We start from the raw sequence: 15,135 nt of genomic DNA on the forward strand, positions 1-15,135 counted from the left end.
AGGGCTAAAAACAAACACATCCTGCTCGCCCTCCTTCTCCAAGGGACTGCCAACACCTCCCACCTCACCCTGCAGGCTCCTGAGCACCCCAGGGCGCTGTCCCAGCCCTGTCCCAGGGCAGGAGGGGGTGGCAGCCCTCAGAGGCTGCTGGAGCCCACGGAGTCGAGGCTGTCGATGAACTCCTCCAGCTGCTGCAGGTGGTGCAGGCGGCCCTGGCGCAGGTTGGCCCTGAGCGCCACCCCCAGCGCCGCCTCCATCGAGGGCTCCTGGTGCAGCAGCATCGTGGCCACCACGGCGATGCTCAGGCTGAACTGCTGGTACGACTGCAGGGCAGGGCCACGGGCTCAGCACCCCAAAACCAGCACCAAAACACCCCCGATTTTAGCCCACAAACCCACAAATATCATCCAAACCCCTGCAGGGCAGGGCCACGGGCTCAGCACCCCAAAACACCCCTATTTTAACCCACAAAGCCCCAAATACCATCCAAATCCCTGCAGGGCAGGGCCACGGGCTCAGCGCCCCAAAACCAGCACCAAAACACCCCTATTTTAACCCACGAACATCAGCTGAGCCCATGCAAACCCACAGCAAGCTCCCCAAAACACCAAATTCACACCCTCAACCCCCAGCATTGCTTCTAAAGCTCCTCAGGTGAGATTCCCCATCCTGGAGCTGCTGCCAGACCTACAGGGCACGGCCACAGGGTCAGCGCCCCAAAAGCAGCACCAAACCACCCCTATTTTAACCCACAAACCCCTGCAAACCCACAGCAAGCTCCCCAAAACACCAAATTCACCCCCCAGCATTGCTCCCAAAGCTCCTCAGGTGCGATCCCCCCATCCTGGAGCTGCCCCCAGCCCCTCAGGTGCCCCCCAGGACTCACCAGCTCGATCTTTGCCTTCCTCCTGAGCACAGCAGCCGAGCGGGAGTCGATTCCGGCTGGGAATGGCGTGGGGGGCTCTGGGCTGGGCTGCTGCTGGCCACACACAGCCTGGCAGGGGGAACGGGCAAAGGGTGAGTCCCCCTTTGTGCAGCAGGATGAAATGAGCTCAGATTTCACCTGACTGCGGAAATCAGCAGTGGAGGGGGAGGATCAGGCTGCCAGCAGCGCTGGAGAGCCCTGAGAGCAGCAGTGACTCCAAAACCCCAAGGGAAGCTCAGAGGGGAAAGGGACTGAGCCACACCGGTCAGTGACCAGCCCAGGAGTGGCCACCCCACGGAAGGAGCCGCTGGTTTGTTGTAGAGAGCTTTGCAGACAGTCAGCTAGCTGAGAAAGGTCACATAATGCCGCTAGCTAAGCTTGAAAGAGACAAGTGTAAGAGTCAGCACCCCAAAAGCAGCACCAAACAACCCCTGATTTTAGCCCACAAACCCACAAATATCATCCAAACCCCTGCAGAGCACGGCCACGGGGTCAGCACCCCAAAACCAGCACCAAACAACCCCTATTTTAACCCACAAACCCACAAATATCGTCCAAACCCCTGCAGAGCACGGCCACGGGGTCAGCACCCCAAAAACAGCACCAAACAACCCCTGCTTCTAGCCCACAGACCCACAAATATCATCCAAACCCCTGCAAGCCCCCCAAAACGCCAAATTCACACCCAGCATTGTTCCCATCTTACTGTTGCACGAAGGGCACAATGTTTTTGCTTGTTACTGGACACATTGTGCCCTTCGTGCAACAGTAAGATAGGAAAGAACATCTTTAGCGAGAACACGAAAAAAAAAATTCAATAAAATATCCACAAAAATACAAAAGTAAGCGCGGTTACCTAATAAACAACTAGCCAATAGTGAGCTCGCCTTTACAATACGCATAAAATTCATTAACACTAATACAAAGATATACACCTACCAACAAAGTTCAAAATTTACTAATCGCTCATGTTAGTACTCCCAACAGTTTGTCACTGCTTTGTCACCCCTCCCGTGGGTGCCACCCCACTCCCCCTCTTTGCCCCAGCTTCTCTCCCTCATTAGCAGTAATTAATCTGCTCTGGTGGGTTCTCCTTGGCTTCCTCAGAGCTCCATTCCAGGCCTGCTCACACTCTGCTGTCACACTGTTGTGTGACACTGGGTTTGTGCTGCGGGTTTAAGGGGTTTGGATTATATTTGGGGGTTAAAATCGGGGTGCTTTGGTGCTGGTTTTGGGGTGCTGGCCCCGCGGTCCTGCCCTGTGGGTCTGGGAGCAGCTCCAGGATGGGGGGATCTCACCTGAGGAGCTTTGGGAGCAATGCTGGGTGTGAATTTGGTGTTTTGGGGAGCTTGCTGTGGGTTTGCATGGGCTCAGATGATATTTGTGGGTTTGTGGGTTAAAATAGGGGTTGTTTGGTGCTGGTTTTGGGGTGCTGACCCTGTGGCCATGCTCTGCAGGGGTTTGGATGATGTTTGGGGGTTTGTGGGCTAAAATCGGGGGTTGTTTGGTGCTGCTTTTGGGGCGCTGACCCTGTGCCCTGCCCTGAGGGTCTGGGAGCAGCTCCAGGATGGGGAGGATCTCACCTGAGCAGATTTGGGAGCCATGCTGGGGGGTGAGGGTGTGAATTCAGCATTTTGGGGGGCTTGCAGGGGTTTGGATGATATTTGTGGGCTAAAATAGGGGTTGTTTGGTGCTGGTTTCGGGGTGCTGACCCCGTGGCCGTGCCCTGTGGGTCTGGCAGCAGCTCCACACGCTGTTGTGACACTGTGGTCACACCCCTGAGCCTCGGCTTCCTGCCCTGGCTGCTTTCCCGGGGCCGACACGGGCTGTGCCTCCAGACAAAGCCGCCCCTAAGCCCCACGTCCCGCAGCCACAGGGATCCCCCTGGGTTCTGGCAGCGTCCCCAAGCCCGGGGGGACACTGGGGACACCCAGACCCCGTACCAGGTTGGTGGCACCAGCCCCGGGCGGGCTCTGGGGCGCTGTGGAGGTCTCCGGTGGGGTGCAGGCGCCAGGAGCAGCTGGGCTGGGCTGGGCTTGGGGCTCTGCCGCAGGTCCTGGAGGAAGCTGAGGGTTCTCAGGAGGATGAAGGCTCTGCAGAGGCTGAGGGACAGAGAGTGGCTGTGCTGGGACATGGGGACAGCGCTGTCCCCCATTGGGGTGGGGACACGGAGCTGCCCCACGCCCCAAACTCACCCCAGCCTGAGCAGCTTGTGCCTCAGTTTCCCCAGCCCCGCAGGAGTGAGGGCTGAGCTCTCCAGAGCAGCTGCACTCCAGGGTTTCCCTCCTGGCAGGGTCTGGAGGGGCTGCCGGGCTCTGGGGAGGTGACCCGTGACCGCTGCCAGCCTTGGGGACACCGCACGGCTCCACCTGCGCGGCACAAACAGCCAAATTTGGGGAATTGTTGTTGTTATAAACGGGAATTGCCGGTGAATTGTAACAGCTTTCAGACAGAAGGCGAATCTGTAATGGCTTTTGTGGGCTGAGGAACTGAAAATGTGCACAAAGCAAGGCTGGCACAGGAGATAACAACATGCAGAACCAAGATAGCAGAGGCAGAGAACAAAACAGCACAAAAAGAGAACGCCAGGGATCAAGTGGCATCAGGAGAAAACCAGGGGAGGGTCCTGGATGCACCCTCAGACCCTGCAGCAACCCAGGGTGGAGCTGAGGCAAACTTGGCCCTGAGAACGTGCCAAGAAATCTGAGGAAGTTGTGCAATTGCAGCAGCACAAAGGACTGAAAAGTGTGCGTGTGTGCCTCTGGCTGCAGCACTGCCACTTCTGCTTTACTGGTTTAATAAAAAAATACTTATTTACTTATTATTATAAATAAGTAAATAAATAAATAAATAATAATATTAAATACTTATTTAATAAGTAAATAAATAATAAATAAAAATAAATACTTATTTATTAATAAATACATAGAAATAATATAAATAATAAATAAATACTTATTTATTTATTATCGCTAATTAAACTCTTAAATTTCAGAGTGGGATTAGTCCCTCCCACGCCGTGCAGGGGCATTGTGGAGTCCACAGTGAGGGGATCAGAGGGTTTGGGAAAGGGGGCTGTGCCTCCCTGCAGGCTCTGCTTTAGGGTGGGAATAGAAAAAATAGGAAAAATAGAAAAATAATAGAAAAAATAATAGAAAAAATAATAGAAAAATAATAGAAAAATAATAGAAAAAATAATAGAAAAATTATAGAAAAATTATAGAAAAAATTATAGAAAAAATTATAGAAAAAATATAGGAAAAATTATAGGAAAAATTATAGAAAAATAATGGAAAAATAATGGAAAAATAATGGAAAAATAATGGAAAAATAATAGAAAAATAATAGAAGAATAATAGAGAAAAACAGGAAAAATAATACAAAATATAGGAAAAACAGAAAAAATAGAAAAAAAAAAGAGAAAAAATAATAGAAAAAAAATAGAAACCATCCCCAGGGGAAGCTGTGTGTGCTGGTGGGGAGGTTTGGGGAGCCTGGAGCTGGTCCTGTGCCCCTCCCCAGCGGCCCCATACCTCAAGGTGCTCCTGGATCTCAGGATTCCTGGAGATCTCCTCAGGAGGGGCTGGATCTGCTCCTGGAGCACAGGGACCCTGATCCTGGCTGCCCACAGGGCTCTGCCCAGCTCCCAGCTCCACCTGGGGATGGGAAATGGGGTGGGATGGGGTGGGATGGGATCCATGGGATGGGATGGGATCCATGGGATGGGATCTATGGGGTGGAATGGGATGGGATCAATGGGATGGGATGAGATGGGATGGGATCCATAGGATGGGATCTATGGGATGGGATCAATGGGATGAAATGGGATGGGATCTATGGGATGGGATGAGATGAGATGGGATCCATGGGATGGGATCTGTGGGATGAAATGGGATGGGATCCATGGGATGGGATGGGATGGGAAGGACACTTAAAACCCACAGGAAACACTGAGAAAAGCCTGGAAAAACTCCACACCTGGCAAAAAGTGATGTGGAGAGGGGAAGGGCTGGAGCAGAGAGGAGGGAGATGCCCCAGCAGCCACGGACACCCCTGAGCCAGGCAGCTCCAGGGCTGGGAGCACCCCTGGGATGAGGAATGTCCTACCTGCAGCTCTGCAGCACCAGGACCAGCACCAGGATCAGCAGCTGGGCTCTCCAGAGGGCTCCTGGCCGGGCTGGGGGGCTCCAGAACACCCCCAGTCCCCGCTGGCACGTCCTGCAGGGAACCAGCACAGCGTGCCGGGCTCGGGGTGAGCACAGCCCTGCTGTGGGACGGGGTGGGTCAGGTGAGACCCCTCACCTGCGGCTGCTCCTGCCCCTCTGCAGCCCCTGGCGGCGGCTCCGGGCGCTGGGGAGGCTCCGGGGGCTGCGGCTCCTTCCTGGCCCCGGGCTGGCTCCTCCTGGACGGGGCAGGGCAGGAGGGCTTGGAGCGCGGCCTGTGCCCTGCAGGGTGGGAAACAGCGGCAGAAACTCCTCAGGCTGGCCCGGGAGAGGATGGAGAGCAGCGAGGAGCCGGCCTGGGGGCAGCACAGACCTCGGGAGGGTCGGGGACACCACGCCCGGGGCACCAGGAGCAGCTGCCGGGGGCGGCTCGGTCGCGTCCCAGCCGGGGGGTGGTGGCTCCAGGGCGGGCGGTGCTGGTGAAAATTCCCTGGATTCCTGCAGGAATTTCGGGAATTTCCTTGGATTCCTTCAGGAATTCCTCCAGCCAGCCCCAGCATGGGGGGGGTTGGCTTGGGAGGGGTCTCTGTGCGATGCCAACAGGCAGGGACAGCCGTGCTGGTGTCACTCGTTGTCACCCACCCTGCAGGGCCGGACGGGGGCCAGGGCTGGGGCTGCTCCTCCTTGGGGTACTCAGGCCAGGGGTCAGGAGGTGGATCCTGCAGGGATAAACCGGATTGAGGGAATGGGACAGGATGCCCACACGCTGTCCTTGTCACCAGGGCAGTGACTGTCCCCTGCCCCATGTCACCACTGTGGTGCCACCACGGCCAGGTGCCACCAGCCCTCACCTGGTACCAGCACTCTCCAAAGTCACCCTCAGCTCCTGGCACGGCTGCTCTGTCCTGCCAGGGCGGTGGCAGGGGACGCTCGGGGGGTGCCCACCTCCTGTCCTGCTCCTCCTCGTTCCAGGGGACGTCCCCAGGGCCGGGGAAGGCTCTGGGGCTGGGCTGCAAAGGGAACGGCCACGGTGAGGACACTCAGCATGGGAATTTTGGGATTTTTTTCCCCATGAGCCCACTGGGATTTTTTGGGATTTTTTCCCCATGAGCCCACTGGGAATTTTGGGATTTTTTCCCCATGAGCCCACTGGGATTTTTTGGGATTTTTTTCTCCCCACAAACCCACTGGGATGTTTGGGATTTCTTGCTGCTCCCCCTCCCCGTTGTGACCCTCGGCTCTTTGTGCCTCTCCTGCTCGCTGCTTTGGGGTTTGTGGGTAAATCCCTCCCTGCAGCAGCAGGATGCAATTGGGGTGAACCAGCTCAGATTTCACCTGGCTGTGGAAATCAGAAACAGTGGAGAGGGAGGATCAGGCTGCCAGCGGTGCTGGAGAGCCCTGAGAGCAGCAGTGACTCCAAAATCCCAAAATGAAACCCCACGAGGATGTGAAACCGCGAGAGCAAACGGCACCGGCAGGGAACAGGGGCAGATGTTCCTTGGGAGGAACCAGAGGGCAGCAATTTGATTTCTTTTAAGGAAAAATGCTCCCCAAACCCCCCAACATCCATCATTTCATGCTACAAAAACTAAACCCCACTTTTGAACAGGGGAATTTCCCTGGAGTGAGTGTGGGTTCATTTCTGGAGCCCTTCAGGGTCACTCCTGGAGTGAGCCAAAGAGATTTCTGTGGGTCTGGGTGAGCAACACAATCTAAACTGTAATTGCTAATTAATTTTGAAACTATTGATTTAATTAGCAGTGCCCTGGTGTAACCATTGTGATAAATGAATGTGATTTGGGCTAACAATTGTAAATATATTGTATTTGTATATATATATATAATATAGTATATATTATATACTATATACTATATATATTATGTACTATATACTATAGTACAGTAATATATATAATATATCATATATCATATATCATATATATTATATAATATATAATATTATATATAATGTATTGTATTATATAATATGTATTATATAATATATATTATATAATGTTATCTATTATATAATAAATAATATAAATATATTGTAATTGTAAATATCTTGATAGTTTAGAAAATATTTGTTAAAAAGTAATAGAGGAAAAGGACATGTAATTAGTGCCACAAACCAGATGTTTTCAGATGTTCATGAGAAAATAGGATACAGGATGTAGTTTGAGATAAGTAACATCTCAAAATAGAACAGACCTTGGCATAATTAAGGAATCAGCCTTGAAATCACTGCCAAATTTACTTGATTGTATTAAATAAATAAATAAATAAATACTTGATTGTATTAATTCTATATAAAATTGCTGCTCAATTTTATATAAAATTGCTGCTCAATTAAAACTGCTGCTAAGTTCTGATTTTGTGGTTTAATAAATTAGACATACAGGACCTCATTCATAACACCATCCCCACTGCACTGCAGATTAGTGATAATAAATAAAAATATATAAATAAAAATATTTTATAGTAAAATATTATATAATATTTTATAATAAAATATATTTTATAATAAAAATAATTTTATAAATAATTTATCTTTATATATAGGTGTATATATATGTATATATATATATAAAAATATATATATGTGTGTGTATATATATATATACACAAATTTTATATATAGGTATATATATAAAAATACAATTTTATATTTAGGTGTATATATATAAATTCATATATATATAAATTCATACATATATAAATACATTTACATAGGTATATCACATATACCTATGTAAATATATTTATTTTGCCATTCTTAATCCTGGGATGAAGGGTGAACCTGTGAAATCCTTTCGATTTCTGCTGGATCCCGACATTTCCAGACTCCTTTTGGGAATTTAGAAAGCCACCAACTCCTGTCTGTGCCTGGGGGACCACGAGTGGATCCAGACATGTCCAGAATGGTTTTGGGGATGGCGTTTGGTGACTTGGGAGGGTCTCCCTGACAAAGTGTGACATCCTTGGGACATCTCCCCCAGCCCTGTCCCTTACCGGGCCCCTTCTGCACGGGCGTCTCCTGGGCTGCTGCTCCCATGGTGGCCCATCCCAAGGTGGTTCATCCCAAGGTGGTTCATTCCAAGGTGGTTCATCCCATGGTGGTTCATTCCAAGGTGGTTCATCCCATGGTGGCCTGTCCCAGGTGTCCTCAGGGCCATCAGGGGGACACGGCCACGGCCCATCCCACCACGGAGCAGGCTGTGGAGAGATCAGAGCCGTGAGAGCCCCAGGAGCAGGCAGGGATGGGGAGCCCCAGGAGCCCACCCGGCTGCCCTGGGAGAGCCCAGATCAGCCGGGGTTCCTCCCCACCCTGGTGTTCTCCTGGCTCCTCAGCATCCCCAGGGCTGGAGATGGGGCAGAGGGAACCCAGGGTGGCCCCAGGGCGATGCTGGGCTCACACCCCAAGCCAGGGGAGCCCCAGGAGAGCTACAGGGGAGCCCAAAGAGATCCCCAAGAGAGCTTTCCCAGGAGGCCTCCAGGGAAGCCCCAACCCAGGGGAGTCCCAGCAGAGCCGCAGGAGAGCTCCAGGAGAGCCCCAACCCAGGGGAGCTCCAACCCAGGGGAGCCCCAACCCAGGGGAGCCCCAGGAGAGCCCCAGGAAAGCTCCAGGAGAACCCCAACCCAGGGGAGCTCCAACCCAGGAGAGCCCCAACCCAGGGGAGCTCCAGGAGAACCCCAAGAGAGCTTTCCCAGGAGAGCTCCAGGAGAGCCCCAACCCAGGAGAGCCCAAACCCAGGAGAGCTCCAAGAGAACCCCAACCCAGGAAAGCTTCAGGAGAGCTCCAGGAGAGCCCCAACCCAGGAGAGCCCCAGGAGAGCTCCAGGAGAACCCCAATCCAGGAGAGCTCCAGGAGAACCCCAATCCAGGAGAGCTCCAGGAGAACCCCAGGAGAGCCCCAGAGGAGCTCCAGGAGCGCTTTCCCAGGAGATCCCTCCCCGCCGCCCGTACCTCCCTGGGGAAGCTCCTCCTGCAGCCCGGCGGGTGGAACATGCTGGCCGAGGGCGCCGGGAGCTGCGGGATCCGCTGCAAGGCAGGGAGAGGCCGGCTCAGCACGGCCCCCGGGGACGTCACTGCCGCCTTGGGGACACTGCCAGCCAGCCAGGTGCCACCCGTGCTGCTGCTGCTGCTGCCAGCCCCGCGACACCTCCGGGGACACCGGTATGGACACCGAGACCCTGGGGGTGACACGGGGCTGGCAGTGCCCTGGCACCCCCTCTGCCCGCCCCAGGCTCTGTTTGTCCCTGCCACGTGTCCCTGCCAACCCCACGGGTCACCCCGGGATGTCCCCAAGGGATCCGGGTGTCGGGACGCGGGGGCTTGGGTGAGCCCCCCGCCAGCATGAAACCCCATTTTTGTCCTTAAATTGAGGGGTGGCAGCACTGGAGCATGGAGGGGTTGGAGAGCCCTGCACCCCAATCCTGAATCCCAGTCCTTCCCTGCACCCCAATCCTGAATCCCAATCCTGCACCTCTGCACCCCAATCCTGAATCCCAATCCTTCCCTGCACCCCAGTCCTGAATACCAATCCTGCACCTCTGCAGCCCAATCCTGCTTCCCCGAATCCCAATCCTTTCCTGCATCCCAATCCTGTGTCCCTGAATCCCAATCCTTCACCTCTGCACCTCAATCCTGAATCCTAATCCTTCCCTGCACCCCACTCTCGCACGCCTGAATCTCAATCCTTCCCTGCACCCCAATCCTGCTCCCCAATCCTTCCCTGCACCCCAGTCCTGCACCCCCGCACCCCAATCCTCCCGGCCCGCACCCCGGTCTCGTTCCACACCAATGTCCAGCGGGAGCGGATCCCTCCCGAGGAGCCCTCCCCGAGCTCTCGGTGCCTCCCCCAGGAGTTTCCCTTCCTCTTCCCGCCCCGCTCCCGGCGCTGATTCCGCCCCCGAGCACAGCCCGAGCAGCGCCGCTTCCCGGATCCCGCCCCGGGGAGATCCGAATTCCTCCGGGAATCTCGGGGTGGGAGCAAAGACCCGCAAAGTGCACCCCCAGGACATGGAATATCCATGGAGAGGGGATTCTGCATCCCCAGACATGGAATATCCATGGAGAGGGGATCCTGCACCCCCAGAGTGTGGAATATCCATGGAAAAGGGGGCCCTGCACCCCCAGAGTGTGGAATATCCATGGACAAGGGGGTCCTGCACCCCCAGAGTGTGGAATATCCATGGAAAAGGGGGTCCTGCACCCCCCAGAGTGTGGAATATCCATGGAAAAGGGGGCCCTGCACCCCCAGGACATGGAATATCCATGGAGAGGGGATCCTGCACCCCCAGAGTGTGGAATATCCATGGAAAAGGGGGTCCTGCACCCCCAGAGTGTGGAATATCCATGGAAAAGGGGGCCCTGCACCCCCAGAGTGTGGAATATCCATGGACAAGGGGGTCCTGCACCCCCAGAGTGTGGAATATTCATGGAAAAGGGGGTCCTGCACCCCCAGAGTGTGGAATATCCATGGAAAAGGGGGCCCTGCACCCCCAGAGTGTGGAATATCCATGGACAAGGGGATCCTGCACCCCCAGAGTGTGGAATATCCATGGAAAAGGGGGTCCTGCACCCCCAGAGTGTGGAATATCCATGGAGAAGGGGATCCTGCACCCCCAGAGTGTGGAATATCCATGGAAAAGGGGGTCCTGCACCCCCAGAGTGTGGAATATCCATGGAGAAGGGGATCCTGCACCCCCAGAGTGTGGAATATCCATGGAGAAGGGGGTCCTGCACCCCCAGAGTGTGGAATATCCATGGACAAGGGGATCCTGGGGTGTGGAATATCCATGGAAAAGGGGATCCCGGGGTCCCTCGGGGCACGAACCCCCCAGCTCCAGCACCAACCGCTCGGTGCCCGCGCTGCTCCCAGGCTTGTCCCGGGACATTTCGGGGAGCGGGACCCCCCCATTCCCGGGGAGCTGGAGCAGAACCGAGGAGGGAACAAAGCAGGGTTGGGGAGTTTGGAGAGCCCTGGCAGGACGGGGCTCCGCGGCGCCCACCTTTGCTGCCATGCCGGCGCCGCTGCTGTCACCTCCCGGCGCGTCCGTCCGTCCGTCCGTCACCTCGCGGCCCTGCAGGGGGGTCTCCCAAAGCCGCTGCCCACCCAGATCATCCCCTCCCGAGCCAGCCCGGCGCCTCCCGGCTCTCCTCCCCCCTATCCCCCGGCATTCCCGCCGGGAAAGGCGCTCCAGGGGCTGCGGGGCTGCTTCCAGGCGCGGCCATCCCGCCCTGCCCCGAGGATTTCGGCATTTATCACCTCCCCGCGGCCCGGAACGGCCCCGGCAGCCGCGGGGGCTTGGGCAGGGACGCGCTGATAAGGAACTGGTTTGAACTGGTCGGAACTGGTCGGGCCGGCCATGCGGATTGCTGCGTGCACATGGCCTGACCTTCCAGGAACGTGGGAGGTGTTAGAAGCTTGGCTGGGCAAATATTCAAGCAGGAATCAATTTATTCATTAATAAATCAGCAATCAATTTATTAATTAATAAAGTATGAGCAATACAGTGCTGGGTGCAGTGGGGGAAGTTTTCCCTCCCCACTGATACTTGAGGCTCACAGGTATTTATAGGGGAACTCATCAGCTTTCTCAGCAGTTTTTATATATGTATTATATAGAATATATATATTCTATATATTCTATATATTCTATATATTATACATTATATATAGAATATATATAATATATTCTATATAATATATAGAGAATACATATATTCTAGAATATATAATATATGCTCTATATTATACATAATATAATGAATACATATAATATATTCTATATAATACATATAGAATACATAAATTCTAGAATATATAATATATGCTCTATATTATACATTATATATTGAATACACATAATATATTCTATATAATATATATAGAATATATATTATAGAATATATAATACATACTCTATATTATATATATTATATAGAATATATAGCATATATATTATATAGAATATACTACATAGAATATATTCTATATATATATTCTATATATATTATATAGAATATATAATATAATATATGTAACGAATATCCCTGCTCACTAAACCCGGATATGGGCAACCATGTGATTAAGAAATACATAACCGGCAACCATGCGATTAAGAAATACATAACCTAAAAGATTATATTAGCTATTGCTTGTGTAAGTATTAACCACACATTGCGCAAATATTAACCTTGCGAAAAGCTAAATTTTAGGAACTAAGAAGAGCCGAGAAATAGAAACCAGCCAAACACCACCCCATATAAGGAAGGCGAGAGTTCCGAGGTCAAGAGGACAGGCCTGAGGTAGACTTTGAGCCTTCATCCATCGACCACCAGAGGGTAGAAAAAGACGCCCTAGCAACAACTGGAGCATGCGTAAAAACCAGAGCACGCACACGGAAATAAACTGGCATAAAAGGGGGACAAACGCAAGGTTGGGTGCGGCAGTTGGTGGAGCGGAGACTCCCCTGTCGCCCAGCGCTGTTTTGCTTATTATCTTTGCTTGCTATAATTAATAAATTCTAATTGGACAACTTAACTCGTTGTGGAGTTAAATTTATAACATAATATATGTATTATATAGAATATATGTAAAAAATATATTCTATATATTCTATATATTATACATTATATATATAATATATATAATATATTATATATAATATATATAGAATATATATATTATAGAATATATAATACATACTCTATATTATACATAGAGTATAGTATTGTATGTATTAATTGTATTACAATTATAATGTATAATATAATGTAATATATAATGTATTACAATAATATTGTATTGAATACATATAATATATTCTATATAATATATATAGAATATATATTATAGAATATATAATATATGCTCTATATTATACATAATATATAGAATACATATAATATATTCTATATAATATATATAGAATATATATTATAGAATATATAATATATACTCTATATTATACATAATATATAGAATACATATAATATATTCTATATAATATATAGAATATATATATTATATAATATATAATATATACTCTATGTTATATATATTATATAGAATATATAGAATATATGTTATATAGAATATATTATATATATTCCATATATATTCTATAGAATAAATATAATATACTATACTATAATATAATCGTTCTAAAGCTATAGTTTCAAAGTTTCTATTCCTATTCTTTACTCATCAGCAGTTTCTATTCTCAGTTTTTACTCATCAGCAGTTTCTATTCCAAATTTCTACGTCACAATTCTATACACTATTGTGATTTATTTTTTTTTCAGTATGTATCCCAAAAAGGAGTATCCCCAGATGGTGGGGGTCTGGTTTCCCCAGAAAGAAGGATGAAGAATCCCAGCTGGTGAGGTCCAGATTCCAGATGTGGGTCCACCTTTTGATTGCAAGGACTGTAAATCTCATAGCAGTGATGTGCAGCTTCCCTTGGTCGAAACTATAAATCCTTGAGGTGATGTTCATCTTCCTTTCTAAAGCTGCTTTTCTCTGCTTTGTTAAGGTGTGAGATAAGCATGTTTCCTTTTTATGTATTCCAAAGCTATAGTTTCAAGGGTACAAGCAATATTCTAAAATTATGCTTCAAAAGGTTATTATTGCAGAACTCAGCCACAAGCAGAAAGTTTCTGTCAAAAAGCAACATCTTTAAAGCTTTAATTCAAATGCTCCTAAATCAACTTAAGACTTAACAAGGTTAATTGTGAACAAAGGATAGGTTCAAAGGCCTTCTTCCATGCTCATTAGAATGGGGCTAAACCCTTCCAAAACCCCAAACAGGGTGTGGGGCCAGGGCAGCCCAGGGGATCTGGCTGCTCCTGCCAGGGGGATAACGCCTGGATCTCCAGCTGGCCCCTTAATGAGGGTCACTAATTGCCATAAATCAATTTGGGTGGATCAATTAGTGGGATTTGGGGAGACGATCCAGCAGCAGGGACAGACGAGGCTGCAGGATTGGATGGATGGACGGATGGATGGATGGGTGGATGGATGGATGGATGGACGGATGCATGGATGGATGGATGGATGGACGGATGGATGGACGGACGGATGGATGGACGGATGGATGGATGGACGGATGGACAGTGTGGCAGGATGTCCTCACGGATCCAGGCCTGGCTTGGTCACCTGGGTGTCCCCAGAGAGGAGCAGGAGGGAAATGGGAACAACAGGAAAACTGTGCTAATTCCAGAAATTCTGTGCAAGAATAAGTTACTTTTATTGCTAAAAGCATTCTATAATAAAAATTATAATAAACCTCACTCTAACCACAGTCCTCACCCCACCGAGGGCCCTTCAGGACCCTCATTGCCACCGTGGCACACCGAGCACCCCAAAATGTGCAGCTCTTGGCTTTGGGGCTCCACCTGAGCCTCTCCCCTGGGCTCTGTAATGGGTTAAAACTTTAAGTTTGTTCATCAAAGCTGACAAAGTTGCACCACCTCAATTTGTTTGCTTAAGTAAATTTCCAGACTTAAAGGATAAGGAAGGTGAAACCAAAGACAACGGGTTTCACAAACACTTGTTTATCTGTTTAGTAAACTGTTAATATGGGTGATGGGCTTGCTATGATTGATAGCACAGTATCAGTTTATCCTCTCAGTAAACCTAAGATTCCAGGAACTCAGCAGATTGAGCCTAAAATTCCAGGAATCAGACAAAGGAAAATACCAATCTTCATCTTCAGACCTCCGGGGGGTGGACTATGACCACCTAGACACAAAAGAAGAATACGCAGAGTACTACACATCAGCCCGGGAACAGGACTGTATAAGAACTCCACGGAATATCAGAACACTGCGGCAGTGGTGGAGCGGGGACTCTCCTGTCGCCCAACGCGCCCAGAGGGCTGACTTTGCCTATTATCGCTTGCTGTATCAATTAATAAATTTCATTTTATTTGGACTTATTAGTCGGTGATTAATTCCCCACCGCAACTAACCTATAACAGTCCCGATCCCAATCCCGGTTCCGCTCTCGATCCCGGTCCCAATCCCAGTGCCGCTCCTG

At 49.9% G+C, this 15,135-nt stretch overlaps 1 protein-coding gene across 1 annotated transcript; it reads right to left on the minus strand.

The window, feature by feature from the left end:
- Positions 1–137: 137 nt before the first annotated feature.
- Positions 138–8,177, minus strand: LOC128949121 (basic proline-rich protein-like). The gene is made up of 9 exons (XM_054293929.1): positions 8,101–8,177; positions 5,940–6,098; positions 5,731–5,807; positions 5,228–5,370; positions 5,033–5,143; positions 4,459–4,581; positions 2,869–3,027; positions 887–994; positions 138–323 (listed from the first exon to the last, which is right to left on the minus strand). Exons 1-9 carry the CDS (start codon positions 8,166–8,168, stop codon positions 138–140), a joined length of 1,134 nt encoding a protein of 377 aa, XP_054149904.1. The 5' UTR covers positions 8,169–8,177.
- Positions 8,178–15,135: the final 6,958 nt, after the last annotated feature.

The sequence above is a fragment of the Melozone crissalis genome, unplaced genomic scaffold, assembly GCF_028551555.1.
Source record: "Melozone crissalis strain CALT ecotype California unplaced genomic scaffold, PUWL_Pcris_2 ptg000198l_1, whole genome shotgun sequence".
Lineage (NCBI taxonomy): Eukaryota > Metazoa > Chordata > Aves > Passeriformes > Passerellidae > Melozone > Melozone crissalis.